Source organism: Nyctibius grandis, chromosome Z (genome assembly GCF_013368605.1).
Source record: "Nyctibius grandis isolate bNycGra1 chromosome Z, bNycGra1.pri, whole genome shotgun sequence".
In the NCBI taxonomy this organism is placed as follows: Eukaryota; Metazoa; Chordata; class Aves; order Nyctibiiformes; family Nyctibiidae; genus Nyctibius; species Nyctibius grandis.
The window spans coordinates 46693930-46714793 of record NC_090695.1 but is presented as its reverse complement, the minus strand read 5'-3'; the positions used below and the strand labels follow the sequence as shown (position 1 = coordinate 46714793).

The following is a 20864-nucleotide window of genomic DNA, read 5'->3' as shown; positions in this document are numbered from 1 at the left end:
GTATGAATAATTACGTACAAGTAATAGGAAAAATAATGCTTATATACACTTTTCAGACCTCAAAGATATCTCAAAAGACCAGTGCTTACTAACAGTGTCACTTTAAGATAAACAGAGGCTTCCTGCTCACTGGTGCGTGACCTATCTGGAGAACACCACGCATATACTGAATTTCTGCTACCAACAAATGTTACTCCTCTGCTTAGAATGAGATAATTTATTGGAGCTTGTTCCCCCTTCCATGAAAGAAAGGGGCAGGGAGTGCACCTGACTTTTCATATCTCTCCACATCAATCACCGCTAGGACTGTAATACGATTCCCACACACTGCTGTTTGGTGCTGCCTAACAATTAATCTCACGTACAGCTGGTGCAGGGCAGCACTGCGAGGTAATTTGCTTCCAGTAGAATTGTCGAATATGCTTTAAAGTACTTAAGTGTAAAGCTTTGTAAAATGAATAATCCATCACAAACAATTAGAGTTGCCCCTGGATGAGTTGGATAGTCAGTCAGAAACAGATGTGTCATGCATTTAACTTACTGGTTATGCATGGCCTGAAGAATCAGCTTTTCTAATAGAGGCTCCGACTTGGATGGTAGTTAGCAGCTCCAGAGGGTATCAGTCGGCAATTTGTTCATGTAAGAAAAGGCCACAAAGAATGGCAAGAATGAAAAAGGAATTAACAAATGTTTTTACAGTGGTCATAGGGAGATGTGTCATTCTATTTACTTGGGGTTTTTTATGTGGCATTCACTATTCAACTGGCATTTACTAGTTTTCTAGTACACGAGATCTTCTATCTCATTATGTTCTGCACCTGGTTCCGTAATTAACTAGAACATCTTGCTCAGCTGCATGGTTACAGTCCCTCCGGCTTTTAAACAAATCCTTTACTTTTTAGTGAGATGGCAAATAATTCTATTTCCACCTCCTCTGCTTCTTTTAAGCAAGGTGTTACTCCTCATATGTACTGAATAAATTTCTGTCCCACCTCACTGTGATATGTTTGGGTACATGCTTCAGGTTCGGAAATGGAGCCCTGGAGGATTTGAGTTTGACTTTCTTTACAGTACTCTCCTTCCTCTCCTAATTTGTCAAAAGGCTTTATTTATTCACCAGTAACCCTCAAGGATCCCATAGACCTATACAGGCCAAAACATACGGAATTTAAAGACATGCAGACAACCTGTAATGAGATATGCCAAAATTAAAAGGAACTATATGAGTATGGGTATCAGAAGACTAAAGTGAACAAGAGACTATCTAGAAGTTTTGTATAATATCTATCTATCTAAATTACAAAAGTGTTTCCAGTGTAACCTAGATCAACATGGAGTAGCTAATTCTTCTGCGGTGATATTGTTGTTGTCAATCCTTGGATCTAGGTGGCATAAATCAGCTAGAGGGAGCTCTGTTGTTGAAAAAGCTGGGAGAAAAAATACACTTGTAATATGGTGAAATGGGATAGATGATGGTTTTGCTTGTCAGAAACATAAGGAAAAATTGTGTTCAGGTTATGTTGTGTCAGTTTTATGATTAGATTGTTTTGTCTAGCGGTATATTTAAAAAATTTGAAAAGGTCACCAGGTCAACAAATATTTAGCTGTAAGAGTACTACTGAACTATCAGTACATACACCCTGCAGCACAGAAACATTATAATAAACATGCAAGGTAGGAGCTTTGGATTTTTTGAAGGAGAGTAAAACAAGATCTGCAAAAAAGAGACTGCTAATATAAACTTCCCACTAACAGATTAGTTGTGTGAACACAGCATCTGTTGGCTGAAGGAGGAATCCTTTGGGTGATTATGCTACTGTCCAGATCTACTTATGGATTAAATTTTTTGCCTTGACAGACAAGCTGTAGTTTTGCGTTTCTTGGACCTTAAAGATATATATTCTGAATTCGTTAGTGGGGAGAGGGTGTTGCAACTGCTTACACTAAGCTGTACTTGGAACACGTATTTTTTAATCTTAGCCATAATTCCAGCCTGGTGTCTTGCAAGACAAGTTTAACTGTTTCCCAGACAAAGAAAACCTAGGGCAGGGGATGGGTGAAACGGTCCTGCTGGGATGACACAGGGCACAAACATCTCCAGCCTTCAACATAGGGTTCATTTCAGCTGGGAGAACTGGTCTGGGCAACACTGCTGTGATGCTGGGGCAACCTAGAGCTGTCCCAAACTGTGCTCTAGGCCCAGCCCTCCCTGAAGTGCTATCAGGACTGTAACAGCTTTAACTGTGTTAACAGCGGTATGTTAACAGTGGTGTTTAGCCGCTGTTGACCTCTTCAACTCCTCAGCTGTGGCAAAGGTCTGAACTTCTAAATAGCCATTAAAAATTCAGAAGGGCATTTTAAATGGTGCCTCTCCCTCCCCAGGCGGCAGCAGTTTAAAAAAAATGCCCTGGAGTTCAAACTGAGTGCACATGTTGCCCTTGGCTGGTGTAGTATTTCACAATCCAAGGAGTTATTTTCTCTTCTGAAGCGTATTTTACTTCAAGTGCTGCATCTGATCAATAAATGTAAAATACGCAGTTATGGAAAATGCCAAAGGGTGCCTAATCACGTTTAAGTATTTCAATGAATTGACTTCCCAATATTGAAAGAGGAGAGTTCTTTCTTTTAAAAGGTTTTGATATTCCTATTTCTTTTAAGTTGCATTCAGCACTCAAGAGATGAACTTTAATAGAATCACACTGGGTGATCCCATTGCATCAAGCAGAGAGACACTATATCATCTCTAGTACACCTAGGGAACCAGCATGGGGGAGAGATTTAGCCCAGACACTTCAAGTTAATAGGCTATATTCAGCCTCATTTGTCTTCAAGACTTTATCTTCCATACTGGGCTTGTTTTTGAAGTTTTGTTCTTCCTGTAGAACTATGGAATATTTTTTCAAAACCAGAGTGTGTGCTTGCCCTGCTTCAAAATAATTCATTCCACTGAACTTGAGATATGTAATTAAAGTAGAATTGTTTAATGAAGGTGTATGAGTAGTGCATTTTCCATCCCCTCAGAGGAACTGTCAGTATCAGCCAAGGGAAAAAAAAAAAAAACCAAAAACAAACAAAAAAAAAACAAGACAAAGCTAACGGGTAAGATATTTTTCCAAAAAAGGACTTGTATTAGGATAGTCTTCTAGCCTGATTAAGTCCAAATTCTTTCTCTACTTCCTCTTGAAAGCACACACACAGTTTGCATCCTTGGATAGGCCTTGTTATCTGTATTAGATGAAAAGTACTTCTACTATTAGTATACTAGAGGAAAGGTACTTAGGATAGCATGCACCCCAATCCTCTTCCTCCTACCACATTTCTTGTGTTAGTAAGGAGGCTCTGAGGCTGGAGGAATGGAAGCTGGGGGTCCTGGTCAGGGCAGTAAATTAGGGCACAATCCTTAGCTCTGTTATTTTGAAAATATAAGCCTGCTGAATTGACAGTAAGCAAAAATAGGTGCACCAGTAGCTGGATAAAAAGGAAATATAGGACCATTTGTTGGCAGTTAAGACAGTCTTACAGAGACGTCCAGGTTAAATCTCTTATCAGTGCTGCTGGTTTTCAAAATACAGGTAATCTGGACGGCAGGTAAATTTACAGTTCTGTGTAAAAATGTTTAACCTCACTGTGACGGTGCCAGCCTAGGGACTACAGTCAGCAGAGTTCTATAAGTAGCATAAGCTACTCCAGTTGTGATTTTTACAGCAGTGAAGCTTTGTTGCCTGCGTAATGAGTGTCTCCACAGGGAACCTCACTGAGCACTGTATATTCACACTGTTTCTAAATTACCTTCAATTCCAATAATATCAATGAGTGATTTACCATTAAACGTAAGGAGTGCAAGCAGGGAGCCTTTTGTTATGTCCTCCTCATTCCCCAGTAAGGATTCCCACTGGCTGGTTTAAGCTCCTGCTTATTAAGGTCCTCCTGCAGTTCCAAGCTCTAGAAACACTGTTAAGCATGCCAAGGAAGTAATAATTACACAGAAGAATAAGTGTTGTGTTATGCGTATAGTGTTTTGCTGTAGACAGACATCTAAATACTTTCAGGACTTTTGGTCAGGTTCTTCAGACACCTGATCCATGACTGCCCTCTTTTCAGTCCTTTTGAAGTACTTTATCATAAGAAAAACATTAATTTGTGCTGGTAGAGCTTAAAGATCAGCACCATACCCAAGCTTATATTTCACTGACATTTCAGAGCAGGAGACCTCTCTTTACTTATGTAAAAAGCACTTCAGGAAGTAGGTAAGTATCATTGTTTAGGTCATAACAGGAACAAACAATCATATAATAAACACTGAAATATTCAAAACTTGTCAGATTGTGACCATTCCTACATATGCAGGAACAGTTTCTACTGACTATTCAGATTCTCTTATCTATGCACATTTCGGTCAACTCCTTTCTCTGCAGCAGGAACTGCCCGGGGGAGCCCCCAGGATTAGTCAGTTTCTCCACCCAGGGCATTAATTGACACAACTCAACATGCTCATAGGGCCTATCCACTGGTCTCAGCCCCGCAGGGGCTGCCAAGGGGAGCCCTTGCACTGCTGGGAATCCAGCATATGGAGAGACCCAGTACCAATTAGGCAGCTGCTTTGAGACAAAGCAAGCTAGGAATTTAGCCAAGTAATTTGCCACAAATGAGTCCACTCTCTCATCTGTACAAAGACAAGCTGGCAAGTTCCCTGTAACTAAGCACTCCAGGTATGTACACAGGCACAGCCTTTGTATACACAGCCCTTGCACATGCCAGCCACACCACAACTATAACTACAGGAAAAACTTGAATTTCCTCCTTATATCACAATTAAAAATTAATTTCCACGGGTTTTGCCATACCTGCCTTCACAGAAAGTGCAACGTGTATGCATTACTTACCTTTAATTCACTTTCTGCCTCAGAGGTCTCATTCTTATTACCTTTAAGTGTATACCTTTCTTCTTTTATTTGGGTTATGTTTGTTTGTTTTTTCTCATTCTGTATTCACATGAATGTGCTATGGAAGCATCTGTGCAGTGTCATTTTCTTTCACTTAGCCTGTGTTGCACGATTAAGCTATCACATAAAATCCTTTTTCTCTGGTTCTCGGAAAGCCTGCTACCTTTGGGGTGGTCTCTTTGAACTCTCCTGAAGTTGCTGCTAATGTCTGAGAATCAACAGCTGTAGGATTCCTGCTGTTTAGCTTTACGTGAGTATTTGTCACAAGGTAAAACACAATAGCCCCCAAAGGCCCTTGACTTTCCTCCAAGAAGTTTTTTCTCCCTAATTCATTGCGTTTGTTAAACATGAAGTTCTTTCACATTAATGTTTCCCCCTGTCAAGGGGTAACTTTAGGACAACTGGGAAGCATGAAAAAGTTTCATTTCTACTGCCACAGAAAACTGAGGAAGTGAATAATTTTCTCAGCAGTTAGTCTGCTCAGATATTCACACAGATTTCAAAAGTATCTCAGAGGGAGAGCTGAGAACCTGAGTACGAGCTGGAGATTTACTGGGCAATAGGCTGTGACTAGCGTGGACCAAAGACTGAACTCACAGCAGAACCTGGGAAAGAAGGCAGCACCTGGCCGCTCAGCCACCTTTAACTGGGCGAGTAGTGTATTTTCATAAAGTCCATCTGGCAAAAAGCTAAAATTATTCTGAAAATCCTAATCGTTTTCCCCCACCACTTATCTATGTAGCAAACAAATTCTCCAACGTGTGTTATGAAAGAATGCAAAGCATTCCAGACAAGCTAGATGTCATGTCTCCAATGTTAGATGCTCTGGACTGTCCAGCCTTTATTCTCCTCCCGACCTCTTTAGCTTACTTAATTTTCAAAAAAGTTTAATAATTATTTTCTTTCTTAGCAAAAGACTTCAGGTGAAGGAACAGGACAGTTCAATCAATATCAATGCTTTACGAGGTATGTAAAATACATGTTTATAAAAAAATGGCTGCAAAAACACATAAAGTTTCTTTAATAGCATTTACTGTCACTTTGTACAGATGTAAAAGATTTTTTAAAATGGAGATTCAGGGTTTTATGTCCACATTTCATCAAACTTGACACCATTCTTTTTTTTTCAAAATTGTTTTTATCTTGCTAACTTTTTACTTTCTGCTTTTCCCCAAAGAATGCAGGACCAGTAGCTGGGAATTTTGAAAAAAAAAATGTTCCCCTTTGGTAAAACAGAGTTCCAAAGTCAGACTTTCCAAGAAAATGTGTGTTTCCAAGAAAATGTGTTTTACATACATAAAATTGTGTTTTCTTTCCCAGAAGACAGTAATTTCTTCCCTTTATCCTTTATTCTTTTGATACTGTGGAGTTTTAGTGTTTATCTTTTCCATTGGTAACCTAATGAAAATTTTCCTAAATACTGAACAGGCCATAGTGCAACACCTGCAGCTTGGAGAATATAGATATTAACAAAGAATGTCTTTTTGCTCCTATTTTTTTCAAATATGGGAAGGAACTTTTTCACTCAGAGAAGTTAGTAGAGGGATAAGCAGGACCAGCTAAACAAATGTTAGGATATATAAAGTATAAAGTAAAGCAACTATTCTTCTACTTGCCAACCATTTGTGAATGATAGCTTTTCTTTCACTCACCTTTCCTTTGAGGAGCAAAATCTAAGCAGTAGTGTGGAATAATCATAAAAATACTGTCCATTTACAGTTTGACTCCAACTCTTCCCACAACACTTCTTTTGCTTCCTTTTTTTTTTTCTCTGGCTTTCATCATGGAGATCTCAGCAGGTTTGGCAAAAATTTGCATAGAAAAACGTGGTCACTGATTGCCAGAATAACAGCATCTCTGGAAAATCTACCTGCATTTTGTCATTAGGTCAGGATTGAAGATGATCTGCCCACCTCATGGGCTAGTCCTTTTTTTGTTTGAAGTCACAGTTTACCCAGGGCATGTGAGAGAGATTATTCAAGATTTTATTATCTTAAAGATTTTGAAATTTTTACCAAAATGTTCAATAAACCACAGCTGAGTGAAATTAGCACAACTATAAATATGACCAAATAAGTATGAAAAAAAATCAAATTTTTGAACAACTGTACAAGTCCTAACTATGAAGTTGCTTCCCACAGTTCAGCAATGAAAAAAAACAGAATTACCTTACTCTTTTAGATACCTTATCTCTTTCTTCATACTCCTGCTCATCTTCTCTATGTACCTAGCAAATTATTAAGAATCATATTGTTATGTGTTTGCCTGCTGTGTATGCAGTAAGGAGTATTGTTGATTAATATTTTTATAGTACCCAAAAACCCTTTCTGGCCTAGCCAGTCTGCATGACAGTTTCAGAGCAGACGGAGCATAGCTGTGTTGTTACTTGAAGCACAGAAAGGCTCTGAATGCTGTTCCTTGTGGCTATGTTTCATGTCAAAGTGACTTAGCACTGGTGTGGGAAGGTTTTCATTTGCTAACTGTAAGTTTTATTTATTTGCCATAGTACTCCATTTTTTTACTACTCAGACCTCTGTATATTCCATGGGAAATACTGATGCCTGGTGTCAGCACAAAACTACCACTGCCTGTAAGATACCTGTTTATACCAACCCATATTACTTTATGCTATAGATAGGAATATTTTTCTATATCACAAAGCATAAAGCTCATTTGAAAGCCTCTCCTGCTTGCAAGACCTCTGGTTTCCTTTACCTGCATTTGAATCCAAGGAAAACACTTTGAGTGTCTTATGTTCAAGCTTTCTGCTTCCTTAATAAATTTCTGGGGAATGACTGAAAACACTTCTCATGTTTTGAGGAAAGAATACAAGAAAAAAACTGTTATATATAGAACTTTTTACAAAATGTTCATTTCTCAAGTTTATTCATTTTGTAGGTTTCAGTCATATGTGTGATAAAATAACAGTGGTTCGTTGTTCCAGCTGCCTGCAAAGTTGTAAAGATACAAAATACATTGAAATGAAATTTTCCTTAGTCCATATCAAAAAAGCAGTTTTGCATACTTACTGTGATATGGAGCCCCTTTTCCAGATTGCCGTTTTAATACAATAAAATGCTTCCTTTTCCTAGTTTCTCAGGCCTTCTGACCAAAACAGCAGCATTCTTTCAACACATTCATAAACTTCTACCATTAAAAAAGGAAGTGAGAAGCACCTAGGGAAATTATATTTATGTCTTCAAATGAGAATGAACTTCCTCCATGTACTATTCACACTAGAAAAAATATAAATCTCATTTATATGTGAAACTTAGTGAAAGAATTAGGCTTTTTGATTGGTCTTCCTATAACTAAGAGAAAGAGAGTCCAGAGTTCATATAGAAACACTGGGATGGAGCATAAAACTTCTTAGTGCTATTCTTAGGAAACAATTCTTCTGTTATTGTAAGTTTTTCTCTCTATTAGTGGTCAGTAGAATTTTGGCAACACCTATTTTCTTGAGCCTAGCACTGTTAGTCTAATATTGTAAAAACACCCTAAAAATTGAGAGTCTTTAATGCCTTCTTGTAGCTGGAGGAATCACAGAAGTGGAAAACAGATGTCCAGGCTTGTTGTCAATTGAAATGGTGGGATGTGATAGCCTTCAGAAACACAACGTTTCTTGGAAGTCCATGTGTTCATGTAAGTATTTAACAGAAATGGGAAGGAGTTTTCTTCTGCTCCTCTACTCTGCTCTCGTTGAGACCCCACCTGGAGTACTGCGTTCAGCTCTGTGGGCCCCAACATAAGAAGGACATGGAGCTGTTGGAGCGAGTCCAGAGGAGGGCCACGAAGATGATGAGAGGGCTGGAGCACCTCTCCTATGAAGACAGGCTGAGAGAGTTCAGGCTGTTCAGCCTGGAGAAGAGAAGGCTCCGGGGAGACCTTATATCAGCCTTCCAGTACCTGAAGGGGGCTTACAGGTAGGCTGGAGAGGGGCTTTTTACAAGGGCTAGTAGTGACAGGACGAGGGGGAACAGTTTTAAACTGAAAGAGGGTAGATTTATATTAGATATTGGGAAGAAATTCTTTCCTGTGAGGGTGGTGAGACACAGGAACAGGTTGCCCAGAGAGGCTGCGGCTGCCCCCTCCCTGGCAGTGTTTAAGGCCAGGTTGGATGAGGCTTTGAGCAACCTGGTCTAGAGGAAAGGTGTCCCTGCCTGTGGCAGGGGGGGTTGGAACTAGATGATCTTTAAGGTCCCTTCCAACCCAAACCATTCTATGATTCTATGATTCTATGATAAATCAAACATTAAGTAGACTGCTGTCTGATCCTGACAAAAAATACCTGTGACTTCCCACCTTTCATTTAACTACATGATGTGGAAAATCCACAGGGAAATGGCATATTTCATGTTTTCTATAGTGAGTTCAGGATTTGTCTTGGCTGTGTGCGTTTTTTTGCTTTCAATATCCTGTGAGTTTACTAACACAAAATATAATTCAGAGGAGGAAACTTTGCACTGAAATGATCAAGTCAGTGTTATTCTGACATTTTTCAATGAGAAAAACAGTCTTAAAAATTATATAATGAGTTGCCAGAAGAAGAGGAACAATAGCAGAAAATACTTGAGTCTTGGCATAGTTACCAGGGTAGGACTTTCTTCCAACCATGCAAGTGCAGCTAACAGAATTTAGGATTGCAGGGGCTGGATTTGAAAATTATTCACTGCCTTGTTTCCTCTGCCCTATTCCCTCTGATAGTAAAAGCATGTCCAAAACTGGCAGGAGGAGAGAAGGAAGAAAGGAAGAGAGAAACAGCTGAGCTATGCAGTAATCAGCAAACAATTGTATCAAACTTGTTAAAGATATTTGCAGCTATTTTTGCTGGCGATTAGTGTGCAGAGAGAAGCAATTAGTCACAGAAATTGCTCTGCTCACAGGGCTAATACAAATAGCAACAAACATACTGATTTCAAAACCTGGGGCATCAAAAAAGATTCTGAACACTGAAAACTAGAATATATAATTAAATGTCATGTGCTTCTTTCTGAAAAAAAAGAAAAAACAACTCGTCTTTTTTAAGTGATAGTTAAGAGATTAAGAGAGCATATATGGCAATTGTATGATTTATAACATAATTAAAACATAGTTGCAAGATTCCTCAGAAAGATGCATCATCTTATTTTTCATGTAACTGTTCTTTATTTCCAAGAACGTATTCAGTCGTGTTAGTCCATTCTGTCTTTATTCCTAAAACAGGACATAATTTTTTGCTCTTCAGCAGGATGAGGCAAAACTCATGACATTTTCAGTCCTCATGTTACAAATATTTGAAATTAAAAGAAATTCAATTTAATCATAAAATTATAAGTTTGTGTTCTGTATTAGAGTTTGTAAAGCTAGGATTGTTAAGTTTGCAACAGGTAACCATAGGCACCGTTAGGTTTGAAGTAGGTAACCATAGAAACTCCATTAGATAAGTTGCTGGACTTCTTGTTAGAGACCGTCATGGACTTTAGTTGAATACAATGGAGTTACTGGATGGACAAGTTGCAACACGTTAGAGACCAACTAGAACTGATCCTGAGACTTGATTGAGAGCTAAGGTACTACTATGCCTGTGCAAGAAGGAAAAGGTGAAAAGTGCACAGCGAGGAAGACATATGGCCTTCATCCCAGAGACCCCGGCCCACAACCACCAGGAGAAACTGCGCATGTGCAACCAGGAGGAGTTAAAGGTGGAGACTATGGAAATGATTTCTCGGAACTCATTATAATAAAGACCGCCTTTTTGGGGAAAGTTATGAATATGTATAGGCGTCCTTGGATACGTGATGAATATGTAATATTTTACTACATAAATATGAGGTGAATTATGGAGGGGGGCACACACGACTTTGGAGGGGCTACCCCCCGTGCTGCCCAGTGCTGCAATAAAGATGTGCCTGCTTTTTAATGCTACATTGGTGTTAAGAGGTTTTATTCCCGATTTCGGTGACACCCATGTAGAAAGCTAGGAATTTAGGCACCTAATGAGTACATAAATATACACTGCTCTATTTCAAAGAAACAGAACATTCCCTTATTTTTGTTGTCCTTAAAGACAAAAATCATATTAATTTAAATCCTATCTAACATTAGTGTCTGTAATAGTGCTACTATTTTCAGTGAATTTACAAAGAACAAGCTGTAAATACAAAGTCCATAGGTCACCAAAAAAAAGAGTAAGAGACCCACCTGATAGTTCTAAGAATATAACTTTGCCATACTGCCAATAGCAAACCTGAAAATCTATATTAGAAAACTCTTCAGTTAAAGGTGAGTAATATGAGGACAGATAACTAAATGACCCCACGCCATAAGTCTTGGCATGCGAACTGAAAATGCATAACCAATATTCGTTGGAGGTTTGGGAGCTGCTCCTTTTCCCTTGTTTTCTCTTGCTAGATGAAGCCCTTAACCACTATGAAAATAGAGCCACAATAACATTGCAGAAACACTGACTTGAGAATAGCGGTAAAGACAAAAACTGTGTTGACCTCTCAAAGATCTGGGTGGAGAAGATTTTGCCCCAAGCAAGTGAGGAAAGCCAGAAGTCATATAAGTACACATATTTGCCTTTGGGATCACCCAGAGGTATGTCTGCCTCTTGGGGCCCGCAGGAATCCTCCCTTCTTGTCTCAAGAAACATTGACTGCAGTTTCCCATGCTGGCCAAAAGGGGCTGGGCCAGGGGAGTGAGAAGGTGGAGCTATGAGTGAGCAAAAGCAACCTGGGAGTGCCTCCAGCTAACCAGACTTCAAGGGATACTCACTGACCCTGTGGATGGATTAACCAGGTGCTGGCTACTGTTGCCCTGTGCTGCAAGTAGCTTTCAACATTCACCCAAAAGTCTCCTGCCCATGCTAGGCACATGGAGCTGAATGAGATGACGCGTGGTCACTCAGGAGTGCACAATTTGTCCTTCCAGGTAAGCGTGGTTTCATTTGCTTTGTGGGGAAGAGGAAGGACTTAAAAACAATGAACAATGCTTACTTCAGTACCTGAACAAAGAAAAAGCAATTTCTGCTCTCTGCCTGCAGATATTTTACAACACCCCACATGCTTTGCACTGGTACCCTGCCAAAGTACAAGGCTCTTGTAGAAAAAGCTGCAGCACAATCAACACATTCAGAAGTAGGCTCTGCTTGTTGCCTGCATCTGCTGCCTGGTATACTGGTATCTTTGAAAAGTCTCCTGACTCAGTAGTAGTTCATAGGCTGGTGGATCACACAACTAGCTCATCCACCTCTCCCATCTGCTGTATCTGTTGCTGCTTTTTTCTGAGGATAGGTAATTCACAGTTCTGTTGATGAGGAGGTCATCATTATGTAGCAGATATATATCTCATGAAAGCAATGTATATTAATAATAAGAGAAAAATAATCATGTAATCACAGTGGGGCATATCTTCTTTCTTCCATGCATAAAATAAGTGCAATTGTCTTGTTCTTCTCCCAAGAAGAGCACAGAGGAGGTAAGGAGCCAACCCAGAAAGTTCTGCTTATTATGTGCATAAAGTAATATTAAGAGCCATTTTAAAAATGCAGATTTCAAAAGCAGAAACACCAAATAAACTGTTAACCAATTAGTTATTGTTTCTCAGTGCCCAGCGTCCCTGCACTTTCATAGGAATTAGAGCAGGGACAGAAATTTGTGAACCCACAGCCAGGCCGGTTCACTGTACTCGCTGCTAAGGTAGAACAGGTGAGGGAGAGACTGTGTGTAAAGAGTGTTGTGTTAGCAAGGTACCCCTTGCTCTTCTCTGCAGCCTCCAAGCCTTACGCTGCCCCCGAGTTCAACTAGCAGGAAGGGTAGCACATAGTGGGTGTGAATATCAGCGACACTATTCAAATAACACAGAAAGGTCTTTGTAGGTGCTAAGCATGTGGAATATTATGTAACACCAGTGACACCCAACCACTCACTATATTTATTCATTGGGCTACAGAGACAGACAAGCAATAGATTGATTTGATAACCTGCCAGTCAGGGAATATTTGTATTGGAGAACCCCTAATGTAAAGGAGTTAGGGTCAAGTCCCTACTTCAGTCAATAGTTAATAATTCACGATAAGTGGGACAGCTTCAAGAGGAGATAGAGAGATAACTATCTTAAAACATGATAGCCCAGTAGTTAGGACATTCTCCAGAGTAATCAGAGCGCCCTCAAGGCATCTGTGCTTCAGAGCAGATAGGCAAGCAATTTGAACTTGGGTCTCCCTCAGTTCAGGTGAATGAGATGAGAGAGGGGTTCATCCTGGCTGCATTTTCACACAAAATGTGTGCCTAAGGTAGTGCAGTCAGCTTCCAAAGTCTGTGCCTACAAACCTATGAAGGAGGGAAGTCATTCCCTAGCTGCAGAAGCTCGGTGCCAAATGCTCTTGAATGACTGAAGCTGAAAATCACCTCTTTCTTCATCAGTCTCAGTGGAGAACAGCAAAGTGGCTGAGGATAATCCTCTGCCTTACACATGTGCAGGGAACCCAAATGCTTTCTTTCCTGTCCATTGCAGAGGTTTGCAAGAGCCTGCAAATCGTCTCTGAGTTAAGTAATTCAAATGCCAAATCACGGAGACTGTCGAACAATGAAACCTGGGGCCCGAGTAAAGTTTTCCGATTACTCTTTTTTCCTGGAACACCAGAAGGTGTTCACATTTACATTGTCTATCTCTGACTCAACATATAAGTCACTCCCTAGAGAAAATAAAACACAGAAGGAAACAGGAAAACTTTTGCATATAGAAAAATAAATCACTTTGCAGTAGAAGCTACTGAGAAGAAAACAACCTCATAATATTTTCCTGTTTTCTTGTATTTTAGCTTTTCTTGCACAAAGACTGAATGCTTTTCTTCGTCTGAAAGATAGAGTGTCTTCTAGTATTAAGCAATGAGTATGTTCCCTAAACCACAAAATATAAAAGTGTTCTGGAAAGGGGTTAATTTAAGCCATTTTAAGTATCGGTGTGGGATTGCTACTGATACCCATAGCTACCTTCAGATGTACCTGAGCCATTTAATGATTAACGCACAAAGGGATAGAAAAAATAAGACAGGGACAAAGTAAACCCGGGTTAGGTAGTTTGTTTTATAAAGTAAATAAGTTAAGAAAACATCTCTCAACATAATACAAACCAGCTGAAGGCTAACAAGTGATGGATGAAGGATCGTATCAGACCTTTACTATGTCAAGAATGAGAGGCATTGTGCCTTCTGTTGTGGAGGGACTCTATATGGGATGAAGAGGTTGTAATATAGAGTGATCTGCCTTTCGATTAGTCATACAAACAGTCAAAGAGGGATAACTATTTGAGCTCTTCTCAATTTCACATTGCGCATTGAATTTAAACACACACATCCTTCTGTACTGTGATAGGATTTTCACTGCATTACAGAAGCATAAAACTTTTTCAACTGTACTGTAGTAGGCCCTCAGAAATCAGTTAACCAACATTAACTTTCAGAGAGGGTATGCATCCATGTAGCATAAAGTTCTATTAACACGATCAATTTTTAAATTTTAAAAAAATGCATGATCCTGCAAAATATCAGCTACTTCTTTTGTACAATACACAGATTCCACTTAACTGTTTACAAGCATAGCGTCAAAAACTGCAGGTCCTGTGTTATCGCCTTGTTATAATGCCAGTACCTAGGAGACCCAGAAGCAACTTTTTACCTCATTAACAGCTCAAGATGGTCTCAAAAGAAAACAGACATCAAAACCCAAATGTACAGCTCTGCTGTATCTCTCGTTCTCTCTCGCTCTGATATTAGGGACTTCTCGGTTACTAACAGTCATTTAGGTGTATTACAATGAGTAAGCTTCTTGTACTGGCTCTAAGAAGATACATAGCTCTACTCACACTGCCAGTCTTCCCAAGCACGCTCCTACCCTTCAGTGCAACGTAACCTTAATAAAACCCCAATGCAATTGTGGAGACATACAGGCTAAATTTACCTGCTTTGGATGCTACCTCATAGCTAGAATCAACAGATTGCTGCACTGTTTGTACTGAGACATTCAGGTTTTTAATATTTTTTTCCTCTTGAATATGTCATGCAATTTAAGGAACCTGAATCATTTTCATCATAGTCTCATCGCTGTTCAGAAGATTGTCTGTGTTAAGTGTCTACATGCCAATTTAATACATTCTGTATCTATATCTACAATAATGTCATACATAATGTATAGAAACACTACTGTGTCTCCTGCATCCAATGTGGTTCAGTTCACTTCCCTCTGATGGCTCCAGCTGGATGATCATTACAATTGCCCACAGAATTTCCTGCTCAGAAACACTGCAACACTAACAGTAACTCTAAAACTGAGATTGGATTTACCTACCTTGTGTTTAGCCCTCATTTAAGAGGCAAACGTTTTACGTAATCCGTTCTGATGATTCAGATCTCTGCTAATGGTGACATTAAACAACATGTCACACTTATTCCTCAAGGAGTGGTAAGAGTTGGGTCACAAAAAGGAATGGTAGACGGGACCAAAAAACTCCCTGACTTTTAAAAGGAACTCAGAGGTAAACATAAAATAAATGCAAAGGGAAGATAACAGCTAATAAATATTTATTGTTCACTGGCCTCCTATTGTCAGTGTTACAATGCATTAAGCAGGTGGTACCTGTTTCTGTAGCAGAGCACACAGTGCTCTTAAGAAGCTGACTTGAGGAAGGATCCCCTTTAAAACTCTGCCTTTTACTCCTGCTACATAAGGACTTTGGTACTGCCATAACATATGCAGCTTTTGCAATCAATTTCATTCCAACGAGCTTATAAGATATCCTAAAAAATGTCATTTACTTCTGTGTTTATCATCGTTCTCCACAGCTTCCTAGGTACTCTTGTCTGGTTGGTTAATTAAGACTATAGGCACTATTAAGAATTTACATTTCATGGGCACTGTTTTTGTAATTTTCCTTGGAAATTATGAAGGCATTGCACTGCATAACTCCATCAGATCCAGGCAGGAAATTTTGTAGTCCTTTCCCACATTTTCAAAACTTGCTTTCCAAAGCCATGCTTGTTTAAAAAAAAAATTAACTGTGACATACTACCCTGTCTTTTACAGGAAAATTGAAAGTTATTTATATCTTTAGGCTCTTTTGTTCTCAGGCTAGGTAAATATTCCTTGTGAAAACCATTTTTAGGATTCTTGTCCTTGTCATCCTCATTGTGTTCCTGCTTGCCATCAACAGATACTGTGAATGCCATAAATGCAAGGGTCATGTGCACCTTGTTATCTTCTCAGGAATGTGTAGATCTTTTTTTTCCTGTTTCAGTTTTCCTGGATTTTCCTTTCTGCCTCTCATACATTTTACTTGCTCTGAGAGCAAACGGATTTCCTATTTTTTTATGGCCAGCTTGAGCCAGTCTTTCATTTTAACTTGTTTATCCTGCATTTCAGAATACTATCCAACTATCCTACTCATGACTGACAACTTAAGCTTTTAAAGAGAACACTATTGTACTCAGAGGTGGGTGAGCCTAATTTACAACCCATTTCAAACACTTCATGAAGATTTAGCCAGCTGCATTTATATCTGGCAGTACATGTTTCTTATCTGCTGTCTCTACAGCTCATTTACTAAAGTTTAACACATGGATAATGAACAATCATCCCTCCTGAGCTGAGCACTGAATTTTATCATTTGACAGAAATTTATGAATGTTATGATCATTGATAGAAAGAATTCTTTCTCAATATTTCAAATGCATTTTAACTCCTTCAGAGTTAGAGCACTCTGGCTAGGAAATGGTAGTACATGGGGGAAAACTTAGATGAATGGTCTTCAAATACAGTGAATATTAAAAGAATACCAAAGTTTTCAACTGCAAATCAGATGGCTTCATTTCAGCTGATGGAATGCAATCCAAAATCCTGTGAAATTGAACACGGTAATTTTTGCTTTTGAAGCATCTGTTTTCCACTGAGTTCCTTAAGTACCCTGATTCTAATCTCCAAAGCTAATGTAATGACCCACCTTTAAGCCATAAACAGTTTAAGCAGCTGCCTGGATGCTCTGATAGCCAATCTGTTTTCATCGCTAGCTGGCATGGGCAGAAAACCATCTACTCTAGAGTGTGTGCTGTTGTTAAAGTGCAACCATAGAAGTTAGGCACTCTTCGCAAAAGCAATGCTGCCTCGAAAGGCAAGAAGGACACAGGAGGGAAGGTGAAAGAATATAGTTAGACAAAAAGACCTGGCAAATGAACTGCTGCTCTAGCGGAACTAAACATTGAAAGAGCACTTCACTTACAAGATAGCTCCATGCCCTTGTCCTTTCATCAAATGTTTTACAAGCAGGAAATTCCAAGTACAACAAAGTGTGAAAGCAGAAGTGCAACTGCGTAACACTTTTCGTATTGTCAGCATTCAAAGTAGATGCATCAATTCTGTAATCCTTCAAGTTTGGCCTAAAGGAAAGAGAATTTTCCCATCCAAACTTCTCTAATTTGGTTTTAGCTCCCTGCTTCCTCATGTCACTACAGATTGAGTAGGTTCAGAAGTGACTTGGCGTATCGCTGGATCTGGCCTGTGCTCATAACACAGCTGTGCTGGCTATAGTCCCTAAGGCTTGAACTCCCTTTTTCTGTTGCAGTGTTTATTCTGCAGACATTTCCGAGGAGATGGAAAAGGATACTGAGCAAACGAGGCAGAAGCTTTTCTGCCCGTGATTCATGCTTAGGTAGCAATCTGCAACAGCAGGTGATAAGCACAGACAGATTGATGTTTTGGTGAGGAGTTCCTTCAGCAAGATCAGAAAGACTCTAAGCAAACAGGGAAAAGGAATAGGCAGTTTTATTTGTCACTTGAATATTGCTATTCTTATAAGAAATTAAAAAGAATTGTTTTTCTTCAAGGAGTAGTGTTAAATAACATGCGTTTTCAGCAAACAAAATTTAAAAATTGTATAAAGGGGATGATGACGAGATTGTATTTTAAGAATCAGTTGTGAAATACAAAAAAATTACTTAGCTTCATCGTACTCATTCAAAGACTGTTTTAGTCAACAGAAGTAGTCTCTTACTGAAGTAAACTTGTTATCAATAGTAATTAACCAGTTTCTACTGAATTTGGAATATGCCAGAAATGTGGTATGATCAGTTGAAATCAGTGCTTTTTATGCTTGCAGAAAACAAAACAAATCTATCATTCTGCAGTGCGGACTATTTAGAGTTCCAGCAATCACGTGATACTCTTGTTACCGGAAAATAGTAACCAAGAAAACTCTCCAAACCAAATGATAGTTTAGAAAGCCGACATTGGTTTATTGCAGCACTGGGTGCATGGGGGATATCTCCTCCTAGCATGCACACCTAAGAACAAAAGCTTGCCCCTTATATACAATTCCAAGGGAAAAACCCACCCAATTAAAAAAACAACTTATACATAACACATTATGTAATGCATTACGTAATATCTTTACATATGCATACTAAATTGGGGAAGGAGTCTTTGGTGGTCTCTGGGGGTCGCTGGTGGTCCCAATCCCCCTTAAATCATGCTTGTGCGCAAGCGTGGTTGAGGCCTTCTTGTTTACAAGTACATGTGTTCCCGAGAAGAAGATATCGTTTTGGACTTACCTCTCCTCTGACACAAGAGTTTATGAATCAAATTAATTTAGACATCACAAAGTTGTTCTTTACAGTTTTGTTTTGTCTTTTAGCCTTATATAATTAGCAGAGACCTTTGTTTTTCTAGGACTAAGAGTAAACAGCATGAATCATTATTTACTAGAACCTTGTTATCAATCCCATAAACAAACTCTATCTACAAAACATGTAGTTTGCTTCAGGACCTATTGTTATTTTCTACTATTCTAGCTAAAAGGAAAATTATTGACAGAAAAGCTTGTTCTGTGTAAAGGTAACACAGAGAAGGCCTTTAGAGCCTACTCTGAGGCCTACTCTTGCTAAACCGTTGCTAACTCTGAGGCCTACTCTTGCTAAACCGTTGCTAACTCTGAGGCCTACTCTTGCTAAACTGTTGCTAAATTGAACCGTCTGGTATCAGTTAGAAGGCAAACGAGTAACAGAGGTGCTTTTTGAAAAAGAAATACCTCCCTCTTAAGGGAAGGCAAAGATACTCTTCTCTTAGAAGCAGGTGTCTTAGAAGGATGCCTCTGGTTTATCAGGGCCACAGCAAGCAGCTTCTTGCGACTCCCTCCTCTTCCCCTAGACACACAAGGTTCCAGCAACAGATTTTTTGTGAAGTTTAGAGCTAGAGTATCTTTAAGGAAAATATGTTACTGAAAAGTGTTCTGGTGGCTTCTAAGGTTATGTTTCTGCTAAAAGGCAAAATTTAATTTATGTTTAGTAGTACTACTTATTCCTGCCTTTATCATAATTCACTATGATTAAGCTTATTTTGTATTGTTCATTTGGAAATGATGATTTTCTTAGAAGGCTAAATGTAGCTACTAATTTACTGGTTTTACTACCATGTAAATAATGAGATACTTCATGCAATAAAACACAGTGAAATGACCACACCGTAACTGTTGCCATAAGAAACCACTGAAATATAAAACATTTATATCAATTGCAGATATAAGTTATCTGACATTTTGTTTAAGCAGCTTTCTTGCAAAACCAGAATAAGAACCAGCCCTTCAAGGATTGTTAAAAAGAAATGAGGCACCCTTCAAAACATTAAGAAACAACAAAACTCAGATTCAGAATTTTAAAAAAAGTAGAAATAGTGGAGCTAGTTATGGCTGTCTTCAACTCTCAGTACACTCTGATAAAAGGTATGCCACAGAGAATAAATGCAGTAAATCTAACTGCTCTCTTCAAAGATACTCTCAGTGTTTTATTCCAAGAGCAACAGAAGTATGCATTTTTAAAAAATATGCACTTACTGCATATGCATGAGGAGCATACGTACTGGAGCAAAAGCATTAACAGCCCAGGGAAGGCTCAAATAGGCTGTTTTGCCCTTGGCAGGGAGAAGGGCTGGATCTTTGTAAATTTGTTGAACCAGTCCTGAGGCAAGGGGCAGCACCAGGTGGACATGTGAGTTTGGGTGAAGAAAACAGCAGATTCACATCAGTCGAGCACCATCCATGACCGATGCAGCTTTGTGTAATAGTGCAGGGACTTGAACACCCGAGCTCTGTACACTGAGTTTCATGATCCTCGTACTAGTAAAGCAAAACATGGAAGCACAGGCATCAGAGCATAAATCAATTCTTGCCGCACAAGAGAAAATCTTTCAGCTTTTGATTTGAACCGGTACATTTCTGCTCTTGTCATGCCCCAGAATGACAGCGAAGGTGTGGATGTTATAAATCCGAAAGGTCTTGGAGACAATTCACAGAGAATCAAGAATACAGAAAATAAGAAAACTGTACATACTAATCAGGTATGTTTTTTTTCTTTTTTTCTTTTGAAAAACCCTATGAAAATTCATAAACCTCAAATTCAATGTCAGTAATTGGCTGTGATAATACATATAAGACAGATATTTTAACAAAACCTGAATTTGATTTAAAATTCATAAACTGACAGGGAAGTGAGTTCTGTTCTCAGAAATACATTAAGGAAAAAACACAGAGAATTGACAGGACATGTAGAATTCAGAAAAATGTTTTCTAATGTCATAATGCCTTCATGGAAGACACAAAAGAGGCGTTAGAAATGACGATCAGAGGGAATACTATGTATGAGGAGTTGATATCGAAGCATTTTCTCCTGAGAAACTGGAAAAAGAGAATCTGGAAACATTGGGTTTAGTGATACAATCTTTCAGTCAGACAGGGCATGCATATTATTAAACACCTCCTCATCCAAAATAGGGGAAATTTCGGACAAACGCAAACTGGAGGCAACAGCTCTGATGTATAACTGACCACAGAAAGAAAAGAATAATACAATACAGATGAGTTCGTAATAAACACATTGATTTTGGCTTCTTTTGACTGTGC

At 39.0% G+C, this 20864-nt stretch overlaps 1 protein-coding gene across 1 annotated transcript in view; it reads left to right on the top strand.

The window, feature by feature from the left end:
• Nucleotides 1-11798: 11798 nt before the first annotated feature.
• The window catches only part of SLC28A3 (solute carrier family 28 member 3), a 45455-nt gene continuing 36389 nt past the window's right edge, over nucleotides 11799-20864 (top strand). The window contains exons 1-2 of the mRNA XM_068422926.1: nucleotides 11799-11855; nucleotides 20201-20302. Of these exons, the coding sequence (XP_068279027.1) occupies nucleotides 11799-11855; nucleotides 20201-20302 (159 nt within the window). The remainder of the gene's footprint in view (nucleotides 11856-20200; nucleotides 20303-20864) is intronic.